The sequence below is a fragment of the Piliocolobus tephrosceles genome, chromosome 13, assembly GCF_002776525.5.
Source record: "Piliocolobus tephrosceles isolate RC106 chromosome 13, ASM277652v3, whole genome shotgun sequence".
In the NCBI taxonomy this organism is placed as follows: Eukaryota; Metazoa; Chordata; class Mammalia; order Primates; family Cercopithecidae; genus Piliocolobus; species Piliocolobus tephrosceles.
Genome location: NC_045446.1, coordinates 89,878,173 through 89,902,896, shown reverse-complemented (window position 1 = coordinate 89,902,896; position 24,724 = coordinate 89,878,173). Strand labels below are relative to the sequence as shown.

Below are 24,724 nucleotides of genomic sequence, written 5' to 3'. Positions count from 1 at the left end.
GCCCTTAGTGACTGGCAGCTCCAAATAAACAGTATTAATAAATCATCAATCTGTAACTAAAGAGAAGGTTCTTTCAGGAACGTTTGCCAGTTGCACAATGTGGGAAGTCTCAGAGGAATATTTGTCATTCTCACAGTTACAATGGGACACAAGAGTAGCCATTTGAGACAGCTTAGCTAAGAGGTGAGGAAAGGAAAACATAAACTATGGCAAAAATAATTTTATGAATTGATAACTAGTGGCTTTTTATTTGCAATAAACATATAAAAAGAGAGAAAAAATACTTAATATCCTGGTTCCCTAATAGGCATTTGGTGGAGTGTAACAAAAGACTATTTGTAAATGGTTTCTGAGAGAGAGATAAGCAGGAACTAAAAAAGGGCAGGAAATTGAATGTGTTCTTCCCTCCCACCTCACCACAAGATTTCAGATGAGTTTGAAAAGGTCATTCACATAATTATTACAGTAACAGGTTCAAGGCCTTTAGAGCACAGCTGATCTGATTGTGTGTTAATGGCTGTAAAAGCAAGATAAGAAACATGTCAAATTTTTTAAAGAGGGAGAAAAAAAGAGAAAATCTGCCTGTAACACTATTAGCTTGCAGGCCTGTCGTTATGGATAAACTGATGTTGCTTTATAGCGTATGGCTTTTTTATTACAGAGTAACCCTGTTTGCCCTTGTGTATTGGGTCATTTAAGCATCCGTGACCAGATTTTACTTCTTTTTTGTTGGAGGCTAGTTGACATATCTAGTCATCTTTCTGGGGTCTGTAAAAGGTCACATGGTGAAATGAAACTTGTCAGAAAACTATAGCCAATGTAAATGTGGTAAGAATTTTCAAGGCCAAAACATGTAAAAAGCATCTGGAGACATCTGTGTGGCCAAACCAAAGGCAATAACACACCTGTTATGAAAGATCAACCACATTTGTCATACCTGAATTCGATTCAGTGTACATATTCAGCACCTGCTGCATCTAATAATGCTCTAGGGATCCAAAAATTCAGCATACTAAAGAAGACAGATATCTATCGTTGTTACAGTGGGGCAGGCTAAATAGTGAAATGTAGGTGGTTGCACTGAAAGGTAAGAGACTGGAGCTCAAGAAAAGTAGGGAGGATGAATGGAGGAGGGGCATTTGACCTAAGCCTTACAGAATAGGATTGTGGGGCAGGATATTTTAGAACAAGGAAACGGTGTCACAGAGCCACAGATGTGGAAAAGCCAGTACGACTGAGGTATAGGAAGGGGTGCGGTTAAGAGATGGGTTTGAAAATGTCAAGTGGAACTGGTGCTAGTTTTTAAATGACCACCTCTCAGCTCCATCCTCTACTAGGCTTTGTGGTACTGGGGCAAGGGCTCTGAAAACCACATTTCTGCACTGTCAGGAGGGGGCACTGTAGGGAGACTGCAAGCCAGAAGAAGCCAGAAGGAACACTTTCCTTGTTTATTTCCTGTGGGTTTCCCAGGGGCTTCTTGTCAGCTCCAGAGTCCCTGAAGGGCACCTCAGCAGGGCATCCTTCCCTTAGCAGCAATAAAATACAGTTCAAGTTTTTTCCCAACACTTTCAGGAGAAGCTTCATTGTGTCCCACTTCGACCATTCCTCAGAATTCTTGGTCCTAAGGGTACCTCTGAGGTTCTAATTTTTATTAATTCTAATTCTTCCCCCCTCCCCACCTCTAGAGATGGTAACTGCTTTCTGTAGTTACTGACTTTCCATAATTTAAAGTTCTCATTTTTACCCTGCGTTACTAGTTGACAACTTGTATGGGCTGGACTTAAACACTTAGCACACCCAGTTGACAACATCATCAATGTTTAATTATATACTGCATTTAGAAAGAACCACTGAAATGAAATATTTATTAGGGTCCTAAGGGATTCCTTGCTTGCATTGTCCCTTGACCCCTTTATCTCTCAATCCAAGAGTATTGTACCTAGTGTTTAAAAGGTGACCTGGGAAATATCCATGATAACCCCCTTTTCACTAAGGTCCCTAGGTTGAATGCTGAGCAAGAAAAGTCAACACTCATCATTTCTACTTCCTAGATATGCCACCAATCAGTTTGAAATGTTATGTAATAATGTCACTGCCAAAAGGCAACTAATTAAGTCTGCCTGATTCTATCCTTCTACTCTTAATATTCAGCCTGAGAATGTGTGGATGGGCAGCCAGCAAAAGAAAATATTTAAATGTTCATTTCCAATCCTGACCCAGATCATTTCTCTCCTTTCAGGGAACATTACATCTAAATCATTAGAAGACAAATGGGCATTATTATATTCTTACAGCAGTTCAGGCAAAGAGCTTCTACTGCCTCTCCTGATAATCCAGTTTCCCTGTAACAACTCATTTTGTCACGAACTTCTACATTACACCCAATCTAATTCTTCTAGTTTAATCCCATACTGTTGGAATTTCACTCCCTCCCTGCCTTGTTGAAACTGGAGAACAGCTTGTGAGCAATCTCTTGATAATAACTTCCATGTGTCTAAACCAGTCTTTTCTTTCCACCTAATTAATCCCCCTCCAGTTTTTTACACTTTTCTGTGTTACCCAAGCCTTTACATACCTTTGTTTCCCTATGGGTTCTCTTGAAACATTTCCCATTTTTTTCTGGGGAAATACCTTTACAGACAGTATAGCATGATATAGCATGTCACAGTCACTTTATAAGTTCTGTATTCAACCTTGTGCAATTCTATTTTAAGAGCTATTTCTAGGAGTCAACTCGTACACACTTGTTGTGTTCTGCTCCAGCAGCCTGTAGAGAAAACATCTGATTTTTTTCTAAATTCAGATTTAAGTAGAGGTTTTTTTCAGGAGAAAGCTTGCAGCTTATAGCTTTTTAACAGACGTTTTATTTCAAATCAGGCAGGGTGGTAAATTTGGGTGATATCAAAATACAGTAATATTTGATAACCTACTATTATTTGTTTTCTTTTATGTTAAAGAATACAGGAAACATATAAGCTTATATACTGAAAAATTATCTGTGCATTATAGCTGCACTAATATGCATCCTCGAAGTGACAAAAACTGAACACCATTGAGGACAGATCATAAAAAGTTAAATGTACCTTCAAAGAGAAATCAAAATGAACCAGTATTCTAACATGGTTTGAATGTATGATTCTTTAAGAATCAAAGAAATCTCCTAATTTGGCTTACCAAAGGTTTATTAGATCATGTCAAGGGCCAAAGAGAGTTCAAAAGAAGAACATCTGCTGTTAGGTTGTTGAGTATTAAACTTGGAACCAAAAAGGTAGATAGTGAATTTCTGTGGAGATAAAGGTTGACTGTTAACAGGACAGCTTGGTCAAGGTACACAGCGGATGTTTACACAATGATTAATACTGGACTCAAGGTGTAATATTACATTCAGCAAAATATTTGAAGATATAATGCAATTTCTTTGAGAACAGAGACTACGGAAATCCTGGAAGATGTGACAGTCCCTAGAACATAGTTGGCTTTCAGAGCTTGCAGACCTGCATCTGGTTCTAAGTTCTTTAAGGCACTTCAGTCTATTACATTTATGAAATGAGCTACACAAAACCCAACCCTTACATTTTGACCACCTCTGAATTAATATGTGAATTATTTTTTCTTAAAAGAGAAGGTACTGCATACATGATTTCATTGCACTTCACTTTATTGTGTTTCACAGACATTGTGTTTTTCACAAATTGAGGGTCCGTGGCAATGCTATGTCAAGCATATCTACTGGCACAATTTTTCTAATAGCCTGCATTCACTTAGTATCACTATGTCTCATTTTGGAAATTTTTGAAGTATCTCAATTTTTTATTATGTCGTTAAAATGATCTGTGATTAGTCATCTTTCAGTGTTATTACTGTAACTGTTTTGAAGCTCCGTGAACTATGCCCATAGAAGACAGAAAACTGAATTAATAAATGTATGTATTCTGACTGTTCCATCAACCGGCCACTCCCTCATCTCTCTCCCTTTCTTTGGGATTTCCTATTCCCTGAGACACAATATTAAAACTCAGCCAATTAATAACCCTACAATGGCTTCTAAGTGTTCAAGTGAAAGGAAGAGCAGCACATCTGTCAGTTTAAATCAAAGGCTAGAAATTAAGCTTAATGAGGAAGGCACGTCAAAAACGAAGACAGACTGAAAGCTAGGCCTGTGCTCAGTTAGCCAACTTGTGAATGAAAAAAAAAATATTTTTGAAGGAAATTAAAAGTGCTACTCCAGTGAAGCCACAAATGGTAAGAAAGCAGAAACAGACTTTTTGCTGACAGAAAGAAAGTTTTAATGGTCTGGGTACTTAGGCCAAAACCTAACTCACAGAAAGGCCCTAGATGTCTTCAGTTCTATGAAGGCTGACAGAGGTGAGGAAGCTGCAGGAGAAAAGTTTGAACCCAGCAGAGGCTGGTTTATAAGGTTTAAGGAAAGAAGCTATCTTTATAACATTAAAGTGGAAGGCGAAGTAGCAAGTGCTGATGTGAAAACTTCAGCTAATTACTCAGAAAATCTAGCTAAGATAATTGACGAAAATGGCTACACTAAACAACAGATTTTCAATGTAGACAAAGCAACCTTATTTTGAAAGAAGATACAACCTAGGACTTTCATAGCTAAAAACAAGCAAATGTCTGGTTTCAACACTTCAAAGGACAGGTTAACTTTCTTGTTAGGGGCTAATGCAGCTGGTGAAGTTGAAGTTGAAACCAATGCACATTTACCAATTTGAAAATCATAGGGCCCTTAAGAATTATGTTAAATCTACTCTATGTTCTTGAAATGGAACAACAAAGCCTGGTGACACTGTATGTTTACAGCATGGTTTACTAAATATTTTAAGCCCACTGTTGAGACCTACTGCTCAGAATAAAAGATTCCTTTCAAAATAATACTGTCCATTGACAATGCATCTCATTACCCAAGAGCTTTGATGTAGATCAGCAATATTAATGTTATTTTCATGCCTGCTAACACAAAATCAATTTTGTAGCCCATGGATCAAGGACTAATTTTCAAATTTCAAATCCAATGACTTAAGAATGACTTACAAAATACATTTTATAAGGGTATAGATTCCATAGATAATTATTCCACTGATAAATCTGAGAAAAGTAAATTGAAAACCTTCTAGAGAGGATTCACCATTCTATATACCATGAAGAACAGCTGTGATTCATAGGTCAAAATATTAATAGGAATTTGGAAGAAGTGGTTCTAACCTTCATGGATAACTTGGAGGGGTTCATAACTTTCGTGGAGGAAGTAACTGGAGATGTGATGAAAACAGCAAGATAACAAGAACTAGAAGTGGAAGAGGAAGATGTGACTGAATTGCTGAAATCTCATGGTAAAAGTTAAATGAATGAAGAGTTGCTTCTTATGGATGAGCAAAGAAAGGGGTTTTCTGAGATGGAGTGTAGTCCTGGAAAAGATGCTGTGGACATTGTTGAAATGACAACAAAAGATCTAGACCATTACGTCTACTTGGTTGACAAAGTGGTGGCAGAGTTAGAGAGGACTGACTCCAATTTTGAAAGAAGTTCTACTATGGGTAAAATTCTATCTAACAGCATCATAAGCTACAGAGTCAATCAAAGTGACAAACCTTATTGTTGTCTTCTTTTAATAAATTGCCACAGCCACCCCAACCTTTAGCAGTCACCACCCATACCAGTCAATAGCATCAGTCATTAGCAAACAGATGATCATTTGCTGAAGACTTACATCAGAATGAGCAATTTTTAGCAATAAAATATTTTAAAATCAAAGTGTGTAAATTGTTACATTGTTGTATGTACGTAAAGTAGACGTGTAAATGCTATTGCCTACTTAATAACATACAATATAGTGCAAACATAACTTCTGTGTGCTGTGGAAAACCAAAAAATTTATGTGACTTTCTCCATTGTGAAATTTGCTTTATGTATTATTGTGGAATCTGGAACTGAACTTCAAATATCTCCAAGGAATGACTATATATCTAGGAACATATTTGGTTCAATGAATAACATGATAAAAAAAATCGTGATTTTTGGTAGGAAATGTGAATTACTCCACTAAGGCTGGGAGCAGGTAAAGTTGAAAATAACAAGATTTTGTACTTACGATCTTCTTTGTCCCTCAAGCTATTATTATATAAAATATTATACTTTGTGATATATAATTATTTTTCACTCCATCCTTTGCCCTAGCTTCTATAGATGTGATAAATCTTTCTCATCCTTATCATCAAAAAAGCCAACAAACAAATCCTTCTTAAGAGGCAGTAGATCAAGAAAGGTTTTTTGGCTGTCATGTTAAACAGTAAGTACAACTCGGACATGAAAATATGCTTTGATAATAAAATAAAAATAAAGCTTCAGTTATACAAAATAAATAAGTTCTAGAGATTTGCTGCTGCCTACCTTGTACCTGCAGTCAGCAATATTGTATTGAGCACTTACAAGTTTATTAAGAAGGTAGATGTCATGATAAGTGTTCTTACCACACACACACAAAAAAAATAGAGTTGGAGAATTATAGGTCTAAGATAACAAAGATAAATGATAGAGTGAGGCAAGAATAGGTAGGAAAATGTAGAGGCAAGTATGACAATGTAATCTGGATATAAATAAGAGAATATGAGAGAGCAGGAGATACAGGTGCACAGTACATATGATGTATTTGTGTGGGGGGGGACAGGATAAGGCATAAATAGCTTATTTATTTTTGATTAACTGTTAATAAAAAAGAGTTGATTGGATTAAGTAAATGGAGTATTTTTAAGTTCACTCATTCCTACTTCCTGAACGCTATGTGCCAGGTGCTGTGGTAGGCACTAGGAATATGTGAAGAATACAGTCATGATTCCTGCCTTCTTGGGGATTAAAGTCTAAGAGTGGGGAAAGTGCTGGCTATTCTGTTTTCCTCTCTTTCCTGTCACCTTCTTGTTCCCTGCAGACTCTCTGCCTTGCCTCGTGAACTGACAATTGCATCCCCAGGCTTGCAGAGTGGCTTCTGTTTGACTTCAGCCATGAAAGCCACTAGAACACATGAGAAGGCAAGAGGAAAAAGAAATCAGGATATAAATTTCCTAATCCTTTCTTCAGCGTGTTCTTATATAAAAGTTGTGTCTATTCATAGCAACAGTCATTACAGCTCCCATTGGTTGATCCCTGGCCCACTTCAGTTTTCCCTGGTTCTGGAAACACTCTCTCCTCCCCCTTGCTCCTTCAGGATTATGTATGACAATGAGTTATGGCTATCAGGAGTTAATACATGTCTTAGTTTTTCTTCTTGTTCTTCTTAATCTGCTCAGAGATCTTCAGCTCATCACTTTACTGAATTCTATTGAAACATCTGAGTTGGATCCTGTTTACATCTGGGACCCTGACACAGATAAATGGTTTTAAGTGGAGAAACACTTACGTGGAAAACTTAAAATTGTGTTAAGGACTATAAAAAAGGGATAAAAAGGTATATAGATAGAGAACAATGGGTGTGAGTTAGATGAGGTGGTCATTCATAGACAGCCTGTTTCAGGGGTGATATTGAAATTGAGGCCACAGGATAAGTGAGAGCCCCCATGGAAAGAACAGGGGGAAAGAAATCCCAGCATAAGAAATGCAAGTGCAAAGGCCACAAGGCCGAAAAAAAAAAACAACAAAAAAAAAACCTTGACATGCTCCATTCCAGAATTTAGTTATCACACACTATGAGTAATGTTTGGTTAGTTGGTTAGGACACAGTGAGAGGAAAAACAGCCTGAGTAGTAAGATCCTGATGATATCCAGTGATAGACACTAAAGTTTTTGTAACAGACAAAGGCCCACAAGAGCACCACGTGCTCGTTGAAGTGAGAGAAGAAGCTTAGGTGAGCTGCAGGAGCCATGCAGATGCTGAGGAATTAATTTGCAGTTTGCTGTGATCATGTTGGGATGAAATGGTGATCCACACCACAAGATAATATGCTGTAAAGGGATGAACACACATCAAGATGTTATTTCTTTGATCTTGTTTATTTTCATGAGGGTGGCAGGGTAGTCTTTAAGTAGAGGTAGATCTCTTCATGTTTCTTTTTTCCATAATTGTGACATTTCTTAGAAAGGACACCAAGTGATAAACAGAGACCTTCTTGACTGAAACAGTCTTCTTCACATTCCCTTTTATTTACTTACTTTTGAGAGTTGGGTAGCAAAGGAGTAGAGAGGTTGATTAAAATAAAATATTAAAAGAACATAAGTGATTTAGTGATTTGGCTGTTGGGTCTTACCTAGAATGAAAGAGACTTTAAGCATCAATTTACTAAACATATTTCACGGCTTTCAAAGGCAACCACATGTAACTTATTAAGTAAGTTTGCCTTGGGAAATATTTATATTGTTTTTTCCTATAAGTCTAGTTTTCTAATTTGTTTTACAATATGACCTCCCTTTGTTTGTAGCCTTAGTATAAATTCTGGCACTGAAGAATTATTTAACTACAGGATACACTAAAACCCTTGTCTTCAAGCCAGAATATATTATTTTTACATGTATCAGAATTGAGCCGCTCACTTGGGACATTTTCAGACCTACTTGACACACAACAGCAGATGGTGACAAAGCAGACTTTTAACTATTATTCAATCTTAAGCACTTAACTAATATCTTTAGCTTTAGAAGTCTTCCTCAGATATCTGCCCAAATACCTCTTAGATACATTTTACATTTTTAAATTTATTTCTACTTATGGCTATCTTTTGCTTAAAGATGGGTCACATAACAGTTCATTTTGTTTATAGTCTATTATGACGTTGCTTCTACTTAAAGTAGAATTCACATATGTCTTATTTTAATCATTCTTGATATTAAAACATATGGTGTTTACTATGTTCATTCCCCAAATCTCCCTTAGCTAGCTGATTTTTTTTCATATTTACTAATATTTTCCTCACCCTAAGGCTAAACCTACTTTAATAATCACATTTGTGTAGCTGGCTTTATCTCCAAGTGCTTTATAGTTAGATTGTGGGAGTTTGCTCACTGCAACTGAAGGTAAATGATTAGTAACTGTGATAGACATACATTTATGCAAATTATAATTATAGAGTCTAGAAAGAACCCTGAGGACTTATCCTAAAACACAAAGAACACAACACTCCATTTAAAGTAAACCATAATATGATAATCAAATATAATCAAAATTCGACTTCTGCCTCTGATCTCAGTACTTATACTGTAAACATCATTGACAAGTGACTATATACCCTGGGCTGTAAACCCTCAGAAATAGAATCGTTAAGTATGGCCGGCATTAGGGTATGATATAAATTCTCTCTCTCATTTGAGAAATGATTCCTTGTACATATTGACAGCTGGTGCTATTAAGTTACGATTTCAGGATATACTAAGGTAACACATAAAATCACTCTGTAACTATTATCTTTACAATTTTTATCTTCTGTCTTATTATGTCATATAAGAATCTACATCCTATACATAAGGAGAAGATAGTACTTTGCCTTTCTATCCTCTTTATTTACATAATGGCAGAATGAAATTTAAAGATGACACTTAAATTTTAAGATATATAGGTAAAGTTGTAAAGCTTTTTATTCATTAAAGAAGTTTTCTTTATGTTAAAACAGCAGAATTATAGAAATTGCTGTCCGTAGAAATGCCTAGAAGATAATTGTAACTGATTACTTCATCAATTCTGATTTGAACTTCTTTTAAAAAATAAATAGCCACCATGGAACATCTGGGGAAATGACAGCTAGCAAAATAAGTGATCCCAAAATAAGATATGTCACATTTTAATAAGCAATTGTGTTTAATTATGGAAGAACATGTACTTACTTGCCAAGTGCAAAGCATTCCATCTTAACAGTTGTTCCTTTAGCAGCTGTAACCGTGAAAGGAAAATGGACCTCAATTTTCGGCTCATATTCTCCCATCACACCTTAGAAATAAAGAATAGTCTTTAAGCATCAAATGAATGTTACAATTTGTTTCTTAATCCTGGAGAGGTTACACTGAAAATCACTGTGGTTTGGTTGTTAATGTCTGTTTGATGACTGTTAAATTTTTCAGTGTACTGAAATAAGTAGTACACTTAGACTCTACCATTTTGATGAAATCCTAGTCTTCCCCTGAGGACTAGGTTACATGCATGTTCAACATCATTTAAAGTAATAATTATTGAAAATGTTAATCAACACTAGTAGTACAGTTACTAATTGTTCTAAAAAAAGATGAATAGTTCCCATTTTAGATGTGTTTAATTTTTTAAATAAGAAAAGGTATAAACATTTCCTTATAATTGCCAAATATTCATTTATAAAGTCTAATATTTATTGAATATCTATAATATGCATGGAATTTTGCCAAAAATTGTGAGAGTTACAAAAGATTAATCAGTTGTGCTCTCAAGCACTCGGTAACTATATTCTTAAAGAGAGAAACAACATACTGTATACTCAAGTATGGGAGAAAAGCTCTCTATCAAATTACTGTGATGAAACATAAGAAGTGATCACTGCCATGAATGAGGCATTAAGTATTATGCACTGATATGGTTTGGCTCTGGTGGTTTTGGTTTGGTCCCCACCAAAATCACATCTCAGATGGTAATCTGCATATGTCAAGAGAGGGATCTGGTGGGAGGTGACTGGATCATGGAGGTAGATGCCCTCATGCTGTTCTCATGATAGTAAGAGAGTTCTCACAAGATTTCATAGTTTTAAAAGTGGCAGTTTTCCCTGTTCTCTCTCTCATCTCTCCTGCCACCATGTAAGACATGCTTGCTTCTCCTTCTCCTTCCACAATAATTGTAAGTTTCCTGAGCCCTTTTCTTGTGGTAGAAAAGAAAAACTCCATTTATTTATTTTTATTTTTTTGAGAAATTAAACCTGACTGGAGAAATTTGCATAAGTAATGAGCAGCCGAGCGTTAATAGCAAGGGCAATGGGAAAAATGTCTCCACAGCATTTCAGAGATCTTCATAGCAGCCCCTCTCACCACAGACCTGGAGGCCTAGGAGGGAAAAATGGTTTCATGGCCAGCCTGGGGCCCTGCTGCTCTGTGCAGTCTCAAGACATGGTGTCCTGTGTCCTAGCTGTGCCAACTTCAGTCATGGCTAAAAGGGGTCAACGTACAGCTCAGGCCATTGCTTCAGAGGTGCAAACCCCAAGCGCTGGCAAATTCCATGTGGTGTTGGGCCTACATGTGTTCAGAAGGCAAGAGTTCAGGCTTGGTAACATCTTCCTAGATTTCAAAGATGGAAACACCTAGATATCCAAGCAGAAGTCTGCTGCAGGGGAAGAACCCTAATGAAGAACCTCTACTAGGGCAATGCAGAGGGAGAAATGTGGGCTTGGAGCCTCCACACAATGTCCCCACTGGTGTACTGTCTAATGGAGCTGTAAGATGGCGGCCACCATCCTCCAAACCCCAGAATGGTGGATCCACAGCTTGCACTGAGCACCTGGAAAAGCCATAGGCATTCAACGCCAGCCCATGAAAGCAGCCAGAGGGGCTGTGCCCTGCAGAGCCATAGAGGCAGAGCTGCCCAAGTCCTTGGGAGCCTATGCCTTCCATCATCATGCCCAATATGTGAGACATGGAGTCAAGGAGATTGTTTTAGAGCTTTAAGATTTAATGAGTGCAGGCCGGGCGCGGTGGCTCAAGCCTGTAATCCCAGCACTTTGGGAGGCCGAGATGGGCGGATCACGAGGTCAGGAGATCAAGACCATCCTGGCTAACACGGTGAAACCCCGTCTCTATGAAAAAATACAAAAAAACTAGCCGGGCGAGGTGGTGGGCGCCTGTAGTCCCAGCTACTCCGGAGGCTGAGACAGGAGAATAGCGTGAACCCAGGAAGCGGAGCTTGCAGTGAGCTGAGATCCGGCCACTGCACTCCAGCCTGGGCCACAAAGAGAGACTCCGTCTCAAAAAAAAAAAAAAAAAGATTTAATGAGTGCCTTGCTGGGTTTTGTACTTGCACATTGCCTGTGGCCTCTTTGTTTTGGCTGATTTCTCCCATTTGGAATGGGAACATTTACCCAATGCCTGTATCTTGGAAGTAACTAATTTGTTTTTGATTTTACAGGCTCATAAGCAGAAAGGATTATTCTTGTTTCAGATAAGACTTTGGACTTGGACTTTTGAATCAATACTAGAATAAGATTTTGGGTACTGTTGAGAAAGTATGATTGGTTTTGAAATGTGAAAAGAATGTGAGATTTGGGAGGGGTCAGGGTAGGAATGATACCGTTTGGCTCTGTGTCCCCACCAAAATCTCATCTGAAATGGTAATTCCAACATGTCAAAACAGGGACCTGGTGGAAGGTGATTGAATCATGGGGGCAGTTTCCCCCATGCTACTCTCATGATAGTGAGGGAATTCTCATGAAATCTGACGACTTTTAAAGTGGCAGTTTTCCATGATCCCTCTCTCTCTCCTGCTGCCATGTAAGATGTACCTTGCCTCCCTTTTGCCTTCTGCCATGATTGTAAGTTTCCTGAGGCCTTCCCAGCCATGTAAAACTGTGAGTCAATTAAGTCTGTTTACTTTATGAATTACCAGTCTCAAGTATTCTTTATAGCAGTGTGGAAACAGACTAATACATGCACATTAGAGGAGATCATAAGAATAATGAGGGTTTGGGTCAGTGGGAAAAAGATAGGAGAGAGTAAATGGAGCTATTAAAAAAAAAAAAAAAAAAAAAAAAGACAACGAGATGGGAAATGACCATTAAGAGGAATATCAGTTTTTCTAACATCTTAATATGTGAAGGGAAGTGATATTAGATAAATTTGGAAATATAATGATGGAACGAAAAACAGGTGGAATCCGAAAAATAGAGAGCCTTGATTATCAGAGTAACACATTTAGTCTCTAATCTGTAAATAATTTGGAGCTACAGTGGTTTTGAATAGGGCAGGTGCATTATGCTGAGATGTATATAGTGAAACTGGAGCAGAGACAAATAAATCAATTACATTACTTCAGGAATATGAGATAAAGGCCTGAGCTTTAATAATAGTAATAAAAACAGACAAAGGGCACTAGATGGGAAAAAACAATTAATAACTGAATTGGCAAAACTTGGCAGACAATGAGGTACAAGAATAAGGGCATGGGCAGTGCCAATAATAACACTATAATTTGCAGCTTGAGGAATTGGGCAATGCCAATAAAAGTAAAAAGAACACAGTTAAAGTAGAAAAGCTGATGAGTTTCCATTTGGAGGTACTGAGTTTAAAGTACCTACAAGATATTCAGAAGAAAGTATCTGATCACACAGTATAAATGAGAGAATGAAGCTCAGGATGAGTTCTAGACAGGGGAAAACACTTACAGTCATTTAGGGGTGGTAGCTGAAGCAATGAGACTGGATATGGCTTTTACCTATTAGAAAACACTGTAATAACTGAGGCCTGGTGGATTCTATTGCTAGTGCCATCAGATAGCCTTGAAGCAAATTTTCTCCGAAAATTTTTAGAAGCCCCTTATGTGTAAAGTACCACATAGAAAACAGCTATGATTTGGCACAGATGCTTCTCTGAGGAGACTGTGCATGTGTTTGGGGGTGTCTATGTTTGTGACCATATGAGCATGGATACATCTTTGTGCATATGTAGTTCTCTGTACAATTATTTTGCATATGTGTGTGGAATGACAGGAAAGAAGAAAAAAACCAAATAGAGTAAGATAAACTCCATAAGATATGAAAGTCATATATACTGGACATGCAAAGGGGAAAATAGGGCTACCTTTGGCGAGAAAAACATTTTATGTATTTGTTTAATATTTATCTATTTATTTGTTATGTAACTTTTTAAATAAGTTTTGAAGAAAGCATATGGATATGTTTAGATAGAAAATGTTTAACTTCACATAAGACAGAAAGGTTATCTTTGCTCGTTGTGGTATTTGTTTTTGTTTGTTTTTTTTTTTCTAATTTTTTGGCAAAGCAGAGAAAAAGTCACTAAAGTATTTATCACAGAGATTTGGCTTCTAGACCTGGCTTCACTAAATGTCTAGTCTGTACCATCTCTGACAGGTCAGAAAACCTCAGACAATGAAACCTCTGGGTTTCATTTTTCTAATCTGTTTACTGAGGGCATAGAAAGGAATTATCATCAATACAATGTCCTATTCTAAAAGGCTAACTCCTTCAATTACCTTCTAGTCTGAAATTTGCTGCACATCAAGGACCTGACAAATAGCAAGTGAATTGAGTGGTTAGCACTATTATGTCACCCAAAACAAACGTTTAAGCACTTGTCTCTTTCTCAATAATGTTTGTTTCCTTTGCTTCTTTTAAAATACTTCCCCATGCCCTCCATACTATACTTGCCAGGTTCCTTTCTTTTACTTCCTCTTCATGTCAACTTTTTCCCCTGTGGTGTCTCTACTAGCCACTTGAATAGCAGGGTGTGGTCTGCTGGTGATATCTATATCCTCAGCCAAGTGTTTTTAATGATGTGAAGTTTATCTTTAATGCTCTCTTACTTGTAAGCCCCATAGGAAGACTCCAGGCATCCTGTTTAGAAGCTATCTGTGACTGCTCTTTTGAAGCAGTCCTCAAACCTAATTTCTGATTTCCCTACCTATTCTTAAAATTGATTTGGTATTGTTGTTACTTTTATATATATATATATATATATATATATATATATATATATATATATACACACACACATATTTAAAGTTCTAGGGTACATGTGCATAACATGCAGGTGTGTTACATATGTATACTTGTGCCATGTTGGTGTGCTGCACCCATCAACTCGTCAGCACCTATCAACTCATCATTTACATCAGGTATAACTCCCAGTGTCATCCCTCCCCCCTCTCTCCTCCCCATAATGGGCCCCGGTGTGTGATGTTCCCCTTCCCGAGTCCAAGTGATCTCATTGTTCAATTCCCACCTGTGAGTGAGAACATGCGGTATTTGGTTTTCTGTTCTTGTGATAGTTTGCTGAGAATGATGGTTTCCAGCTGCATCCATGTCCCTACAAAGGACACAAACTCATCCTTTTTTATGGCTGCATAGTATTCCATGGTGTATATGTGCCACATTTTCTTAATCCAGTCTGTCACTGATGGACATTTGGGTTGATTCCAAGTCTTTGCTATTGTGAATAGTGCCACAATAAACATACATGTGCATGTGTCTTTATAGCAGCATGATTTATAATCCTTTGGGGATATACCCACTAATGGGATGGCTGGGTCAAATGGTACTTCTAGTTCTAGATCCTTGAGGAATCGCTACACTGTTTTCCACAATGGTTGAACTACTTTACAATACCACCAACAGTATAAAAGTGTTCCTATTTCTCCACATCCTCTCCAGCACCTGTTGTTTCCTGACTTTTTAATGATTGCCATTCTAACTGGTGTGAGATGGTATCTCATTGTGGTTTTGATTTGCATTTCTCTGATGGCCAGTGATGATGAGCACTTTTTCATGTGTCTGTTGGCTGTATGGATGTCTTCTTTTGAGAAATGTCTGTTCATATCCTTTCCCCACTTTTTGATGGGGTTGTTTGTTTTTTTCTTGTAAATTTGTTTGAGTTCTTTGTAGGTTCTGGATATTAGCCCTTTGTCAGATGAGTAGATTGCAAAACTTTTCTCCCATTCTGTAGGTTGCCTGTTCACTCTGATGGCAGTTTCTTTTGCTGTGCAGAAGCTCTTTAGTTTAATGAGATCCCATTTGTCAATTTTGGCTTTTGCTGCCGTTGCTTTTGGTGTTTTAGACATGAAGTCCTTGCCCATGCCTATGTCCTGAATGGTATTACCTAGGTTTTCTTCTAGGGTTTTTATGGTATTAGGTCTAACATTTAAGTCTCTAATCCATCTTGAATTAATCTTCGTATAAGGAGTAAGGAAAGGATCCAGTTTCAGCTTTCTACTTATGGCTAGCCAATTTTCCCAGCACCATTTATTAAATAGGGAATCCTTTCCCCATTTCTTGTTTTTGTCAGGTTTGTCAAAGATCAGATGGCTGTAGATGTGTGGTATTATTTCTGAGGACTCTGTTCTGTTCCATGGGTCTATATCTCTGTTTTAGTACCAGTACCATGCTGTTTTGGTTACTGTAGCCTTGTAGTATAGTTTGAAGTCAGGTAGAGTGATCCCTCCAGCTTTGTTCTCTTGACTTAGGATTGTCTTGGCAATGCGGGCTCTTTTTTGGTTCCATATGAACTTTAAAACAGTTTTTTCCAATTCTGTGAAGAAAGTCATTGGTAACTTGATGTGAATGGCATGGAATCTATAAATTACCTTGGGCAGTATGGCCATTTTCATGATATTGATTCTTCCTATCCATGAGCATGGTATATTCTTTCATTTGTTTGTGTCCTCTTTTATTTCACTGAGCAATGGTTTGTAGTTCTCCTTGAAGAGGTCCTTTACAACACTTGTAAGTTGGATTCCTAGGTATTTTATTCTCTTTGAAGCAATTGTGAATGGAAGTTCATTCATGATTTGGCTCTCTATTTGTCTGTCACTGGTGTGTAAGAATGCTTGTGAATTTTGCACCTTAATTTTGTATCCTGAGACTTTGCTGAAGCTGCTTATCAGCTTAAGGAGATTTTGGGCTATGATGATGGGGTTTTCTAAATATATAATCATGTCATCTGCAAACAGGGACAATTTGACTTCTTCTTTTCCTAACTGAATACCCTTTATTTCTTTCTGTTGCCTGATTGCCCTTTCTAACTGTTAATCTGACGACTCAATAACACCTGATTTATCATGATGCTTATTAAACCTAAGCCTCTCATATGCATGGGTGCCTGTGAGTGCCGGCATTTACTCAGGGTCATAGGGTGTTGGAATGGAAGGCCAAATTTGGAAAATATTTCTATATAATTACTTCTATTAAATTGTCCAAAGAGATCTTAGGATAAAGGAACTTCAATCTCCAAAGCTCCAGTAATTCATTTAGATTTTTTTTTCTCTTTCTAAATAAAATACTATTTGTAGAACCCACTTTTATATTAATACTTCAGTATTCTTTTTATTTTTATTTACTTTTTATTATACCTTACATTCTAGGGTACATGTATTTAAAGAAGGTACACGTATTTAAAGAAGAACCTAAAATGTAAGGTTGTACATTTTAGGCTCTTCAAATCTACATCTGCCTCTGAATAATAGTAAAGAGTTACTGATACTATTGGCTACCATGAGTCAGATCAGATCCATATCGTCTCTCTTCTCTTCCACATTTATAAATTGCAAAAAAGACCTTCTTTTATCGCCATAATTGTTCAAAATGACCCAAAGGATGGGTGCTTCTGATAGTATTTGGTAGGTAATTTTGCCCAGATACAGTCTTCTGGTGCTCCTCAAATAATTTCCATTATGGCCAAAGGCATTCTTAAGCCTTACTTCAGGCCCCAAGAAGTTGCTGATATCTGAACTATGTATTAAGAATACAAAAAAAAAAAAAAAAAAAAAAAAGAGAGTCGAATAAGAGGCTTCAAATTATTTTACCTAATTTTAGCTATACTACAAGAAATTATAACTGGTTTTTAAAATTTTATCATCACACTGAGAGTGATGATATAAGGACACATGAGAAAGCTCTTTAGGTATCTTGCTCTTTAACATATGATCATATTCAGCGGTTATGTTTTGCTTTACATTACATGGGATTATTATGTTAGAGGTAAAGGTGAGCCTAGCTCAGTGTTCTGTACCCCTCCAGGCCATAAATCTGTAGTGGCCTGTGTCCTGTCAGGAACCGGGTTGCACAACAGGAAGTGAGAGGCCGTCAAGTGAGCATTACTGCCTGACTTCCACCTCTTCTCAGATCAGTGTCAGCATTAGATTCTCATAGGAATGTGAACCCTGTTGTGAACTGTGCACGCAAGGGAGCTAGGTTTCACACTCCTTATGAGAATCTAATGCCTGATGGTCTGAGGTAGAAAACTTTCATCCTCAAACCATCCCTCTGTGTCTGTGGAAAAATTATCCTCCATGAAATTGGTCCCTGGTGCCAAAATGGTTGGTAACCACCCACTGCCTTAGCTGACATAATTTACCATTCTTCTTTGAGAAATGAGATAACTGAGAGTCAAAGAAGTCAAATAACTGGCCCAAGGTCCTGTTGAAAGCTGCCGCTAAAAATGTCGCAAAAATAGGGATTTTCTGACCTTATGTCCAGTGCTATTTTCTTGACATCACTGTGTTGAGAAAATTCAATCACAGAGTATTAGACTCCAGTTATACTACATGTACTACATTAATCATTGACTATCTGACATGGCTACCTGGTTTATTTCAGTTGCACGTTTTAGTATGTCAAATCTTGTTCAGCTTAGCTTGAAACTTCTTTTGTTAGGCAGAGTTCAATGCCGAAAGGGAAGGGAAACAGTCCCATAAGACATATAGTTGAAGATAAAAATATCAGGCTTGTCTCTTCAGTCAAGGTAGCTCTTTGATCTTTTGATTGCCCCTACTATGGAGCTGAATATAGCTCAAGAAACACTCAATGTGTGTCTTCGTTTCGTTAGTTACTGGCTAACGTGGCTGCCTTACTTTAGAATTACGTGCCATTAGAAAATAACCTTAAGTTACCCTAATTTCTCATAAACAGAAGCTTTCAAGCTGAAAGCACATTACTCTCCTCCTTTGTCTTTATGGTTGTTGATTTTCTTATTTATTCCAATTACTTTTGAAGAGCTAGGGTGCTTTTCCCTAAGTGGAATGCAATTTAGAGCGGTGTTTTTCCAAGCACATTACAGAACACAGAGCCAAAACACCAGAAAAATCTGGACAACTTACTAAAATTTCAGGCAACAGTGTTCAACTCTAAGCCTGATGATGAATATTTTTGAAGGTAGGGCTATGAACTTCTTATTTTGATAGTTTCTCTAGGAGATTTTATGAACATTAAAAAAAAGTCAAGAATGGACCTTTCTTCACTCTGATTTTTCTCATGTGACTTGTCCTTCTGAGGATTAGAGTATACTTGACTAAAATGTCTGAAAAATGGCATGCAGAGTCATGCTGTCAAACATACTGTATTCAGTGGCAACTTCCCCAGCATTAAAGCTGATTATATTCAACCTCTATATGCTGGTACTCCCCGCAGAGCTCAGTGTTTTTCCTGATTGGCTGCAGGTCTTGTTCTGATCAGCCAATGTCTGTGAAATACCTGTTGTTGCATATTTCAAATAGCCATTCTGCCTGACACTTTTAGTAATAATCATTGCTAGAGTTAAGAACTCCTGTACAGTAAACCTTGAGAATTTGGCTGGACTAATGAGTTGGAAAAGCTTAGCTGATCATTTTTGTATGTCTAAATACTGGGTATTTACATTTTTGCCTTCAACATCTTTGCCAACCATACTTCATATCTGTTCCTTGTCTTCTAAAAATAGCAACTATTTTTTCTGTTCTTCATTTGAGACATGTTTCTTCCATATTCTATGATGATGTGAGTTGAATAGGAGCCACTATATTCCTGAATAGGTTATATCTTCCTGGCTGTCGTTATTAACTTGCTATGGGCACCTGAGCCAAGCTTGGCCAGCTTGATTATCCCTTTCTCCTGTTCACAGTGATTCATGAATGTGCAGGTGAGGTTGAGAGTTTTCAATTAGAGACCAGGAAGTTTGAGTCTCAATACTTGCTTATTTGAGTGGCAAGTAATAATAATAATAATAATAATAATAATAATAATAGTAACAATAATAATAAAATAAAACCCTGCATGTCTGACAGTCACTGTAGCTTCCACTACATGGAGGGATGTAATTTGCTATTGAAAAGAAGCCAAGTAAGATAGAATTAAGTCAATATAGATAGAGGAGAGATGAAAAAAAAAAAAGTGTTGGTTGCATGTCAGTTCTACCCGGGATTTAGCATCTTGCCCTTCTCTCATGAAATTAAATGAATTCCCTATTTGGGTTATTCCAAGTTGGGTTTCTCAGTTGCACACACACATATACACACAGATATATATATACTTATATATACACACACACATACACATATATATTCTAAAAATAAGGGAAGTCAATAAATTTATTTTCCCTTTCCAAGCATCAAGAATAAATTGATCAAGGGGCTGGTTTACACTATAATTGCTTTCTTCTGACTACTAAATTTTAAGACTTATTTTCTTATCCGGCTCTTGCCACTATGATTTAGAGAAATAAATTCCTATCTCTCCACCATCATTTGAGGGCTCCTTCCATGTGCATCAGTAACTTAGAAAAAGATCTTATAAATGTAAGGCCTGAAGAAAGCAACTATATATATTTTTCCAAACACAAAAGTTTTATCTGGCATTAAGAAATATGTTAGACAGGTGCAGTGGCTCACGCCTGTAATCCCAGCACTTTGGGAGGCCGAGGCGGGCAGATCACGAGGTCAGGAGACTGAGACCATCCCGGCTAACATGGTGAAACTCTGTCTCTACTAAAAATACAAAAAAATTAGCTGGGCATGGTGGCATGCACCTGTAGTTCCAGTTACTTGGGAGACTGAGGCAGGAGAATTGCTTGAACCCAGGAGGCAGAGGTTGCAGTGAGCCGAGATCACGCCACTGTACACCAGCCTGGGCAGTGGAGCGAGACTCCATTCTCACACACACACACAAAAGATAGAGAAAACTTTTAAAATTTGATAACAAAGGGTTAAATGTTCACTTTAAGCGAGACTAAGTTTTATTAAGAAAAGTAGATGTTTATTATTTTCATAAATTTCCACGCATAAAATGATTGAAAATTCTCTGTAATTACATACATATAATCAGAAACAAATATTGTACAAGTTCATAATTTAAAACAGTTATGTTTTTTTTTAAATTTAAGGTTAATTTGACTTTGTGAAGTGTACGTGTCTATTTGTGTAAGAATTGGAGCCTTCTGAATAATTAGAAAAATAAAAAAAGTTGACACTTTGATTTCTATGACCTGCCGCCAAGACCTATGTGAATATGATTTAGAATGACAAATCAAATACAGAACAAATTAGAATTATCCTTCCAACAGCCAATAACGCTTCTTTGAAAGCAAATTGGGCCCAGTAATAATGGAAGAATGGCTCTACTGACTAAAAAGGAAATTAAATCAAAATAAAAATACAGCAATTCCAAATGACACATTGATGCTCAATTCAACAATTAAATTTTCAGCAATTAAGTTATTTGAAGATCTCTGAGTAATTCTATGGGACTCTTACACCCCAATCAAAGTTGGTTCAATTGTGCTTTAACTAGATACTGTGATTTCTATACAGTTCACTCTAACATTTAAGTCTAGCAGATTAAGTTTTCCATTAAAAAACAAAGAAATATGTCTCACAAATATGGTGAACTTTACTCAATGTATTAGACAAATTAATAATAAATCACCTTATCCACAGTCCTTTCTGCAAACAAGCAAACAGACAAACAAAATTGAAAGGAGGCAGTGAGGCACAAATAATATTAAGGTGACTCAAGGCACACCTAAGTTATGCGGAAGCTGTTTTTACACACACACACCCCACACACACACCCCATCTAGAAGGTAGGGAGAATATATTCAAAGTAGATGATAAGGCTAAGACAATTGACGAGAAGAAAATCTACATGTAATAGCTCAGCCATGCTGGTAGGGAATTCATAGAGAATAGTCATGAACTCCTGCTGCTAAAATTCTTATAACTATTTGGACTCAGTCCCTTCCTATCTTAGTCCCCACAAAATCAAGCCATATTACAGACCTTAATCTTGGATTTCTCTATACCATTTCTCTTATCATGTCATGTATCTCCTGAAAATAAAAAGTTCCTTAGTTAGGTTCACTTGAGTGAGCTCCTCTTCCTTGCAACTATCAAGAACACTCACCCACATTATCTTTTATTTGTAAAGTTTTATCATTCTTCAGAAGGACTGTTCCCTCCAAAAAGTTTCTTACTCATAGCTGTCTACCAATCTATATAGTAATTACCAAGAAGTAAAGGGACCAAAAATATCCTGGAGGAATTAGTTCTGCCAGTACAGTTGATCAGCTGCCTGGTTGCATAACTCTGGGAAAGAAACGTGATAAATGAGTTGTTTTAAACCATTGTTAAAAGTTTATTTTTACACTGTAATCTGCACAGATTGTTTTCTTACTGTAGTCTTGTTGTGGAGAATGCCAGCAGTCCTGCTGTTTCCACTCACATTTGAGGTACAAGATGTAGCAGCTCCTGATTTGCTCTGTAGACAATTCACAACATATTTCATTTTACAAAGTCTTGCGGATTTCAAAGCCTCCATGTATAATATGGTTCAAAGGAGAAACGTTTCCAGAGGGGGAATGCTCATTATCATAGCTTCATCATAGGGCTTTTTGTGCATTAAAGTCTCTAGATGTAAAGTGGAAGGGAATAAACATTAACTGAACACCTGCTATAAGCCTGATGCTTTGTGAAATGTATATAAGTAACCTGTCATTTAAAACTTACAAAACACAGTAAGGTAGATACGATAGTCCCTATTTTAAATAATAGAAAACTATTTTAAAAGTTAAGTAACTCCCTCCACATCAGTGAGCTATTAAATAGAAGGCAAGGAGTTCAAACGCTAGAACTTTGTTAATTCTGAAGCCACTTTTCCTCACTATTTTATTCTGATCCCCAGGAAACATTCATACTGTTTGCAAAGAAGAATTTATTTACCCATTTCCAACTTCGTAGTCAATTAGGTTCTACTTTAAGTATTACTTTTGCAGTAAAGTCTATCCTCTCTACCCACCCCACTTCCCTCACCAGGTTAATCTCTATCCTCTCTCTCTCTGTGCATAAATATATATATATATATACACACACACACACACATATATATGTATGTATGCATATATTCATATATACATAATGCAAGTATAAATAATACACATATATGAAGAAATACATAAAATATATATGTGCATATATATTATGTATATATGAATATTGTGTGTATATATATATACATAAGAGCATTGTTCATTATTTTTATTTTTTTGGTAAAACAAATCAGAATCAATCAATTATTCAATCTAATGGCATTTCTATGCATTTGTTCCATATCTGTTTTCACTTTTAGCTGTAAACTAAACCAGGACAGGAACCACATCATTTTGTTCCCTTTGTATCCTCAACTCAGTCACTGGTACAGTAATGATCAAAACTATTTGATGACAATTAGTGAATCTACTTGTTATCAACTATGTATGTGTGTGATAGGTGACATAGGAGCTAGGGAATATTTCATTTTTTTGTATTTCAGTGTTTGTATTATTTTTCGTTTTGTGGGATAGTTAAAATAATTTTCTAATCTGGAATTATAAAAATCTATATTTTCTTTTAAATTGTTGGGATGTTTTAAAAAATAAAACATTTTGTGAATGAATAAGCTGATGGTCTCTCCAATTCTCCACAATCGATCAGTTATCAAGTTCTGTCAATTTGATTTCCATTACATCTCTCTTTTTCATTCCCTTATTTTTATTCTAATTGCCATTACTTTATTTTGGATTCCCTTTCATCTATCCCATTAGCTTTGGCAATGTGAAGATCCTCGGTGACATTTGCATTAATGGTGGTTCTCAAAAAGCTTCATAGGATTAGGTATAAGAAAACATAGAACAGAAATTTCAGATGGAGTTTAGACAACTCTTGGATGAAGTCTTGCTATCAAGGAGAGCAGAGAAAAAAGGATGGAAATTAGAGGGAGCTATGAAATCACAAAGTAGTTAATTTCAGGATAATAAATATGCTAGTGTGTTTACTGACGAGAATGATTCAGGATGGAGGGAAATGTGATGTTTGCAAGAGAGGGTAAATAATTGCAGATAACTTCTTCATGTAGGTAAGAAGAGATGGAATCTAGGGCACAAAACTGTCAAGAATAGTTTATTATTTGTAATTGGTGGTGTGGTAGCCACACAGATAAAGATATAGGGAAGACTTTATATTTGTCACTGAAAGGTTAATAAGAATATAAAGTTAAGGCAAAGTTTGTCAAAATTATGTATTTTTTTCTATCTATACTCAGATGTATGGATATAATCATGACATGAATGGGACAGAGGCTGAGACTAAGGTAAAAGGTTTGCCAAGTGAGTATGATATGATCAAGAGATTGACGATAGAGAGTTGAGAGCTTACAGAGTGGAATGTTTACAATAAGTGACTACGTAATCTTACCTAGAAAGGGAAGGCACTTAAGGATGTGAGGGTATGATGGACAGTGAAGTGGTGAACTGATAAAAGGAATGAGAAGTCTGAAGGGGCCAAATAATTGTTTAAGTGGAAGTGGTAAACATAATTATTTGAATGGAAAACAGGATGTCAGCAGAAAGTGGCTTACTTGAAATTGAGATTGTGATGAAGGTAGAATAATTGATAATTGCAAGATTCAGGCAATTACCACAGGAAAAGGGTGGCTAAGATGGGATGGAGTACAAGTTCATGGGAAGCAAGGAGGTAAAGAAACTGAGAAGCCCGAATATTGGATGGATCATTGATGTAAATATGGGTGTCACCAAGACATTGACTGAATAGTATCTTTAATAAACGAGGAAGACTGTGCCAGGAAGATGAGGGGTTATTAAAAAAAGGATGGTTACAACTGCTAAAAAAAGATGCCATGAATGCTTTACCCACTAATGTTCAAATTTATTAGTCTTCCACTTGAAGGTTTTGATAGGGGCAGGAGGCAGACAGGGACAGGTCACCAGTGAAACCCCACCTTCAAGCTGTAAAGCCTGAAACCCATGGCCCAAAGTG

The 24,724-nt window shown here is 36.9% G+C and overlaps 1 protein-coding gene across 3 annotated transcripts in view; it reads right to left on the bottom strand.

Moving 5' to 3' along the window:
* CNTN5 (contactin 5) overlaps positions 1 to 24,724 on the bottom strand; it is a 1,320,702-nt gene that overhangs the window by 344,857 nt on the left and 951,121 nt on the right. For all 3 annotated transcript variants that reach the window (XM_023208001.2, XM_023208000.2, XM_023208002.1), the window contains one exon: positions 9,817 to 9,919. In XM_023208001.2, coding sequence (XP_023063769.1) covers positions 9,817 to 9,919 — 103 coding nt within the window. The remainder of the gene's footprint in view (positions 1 to 9,816; positions 9,920 to 24,724) is intronic.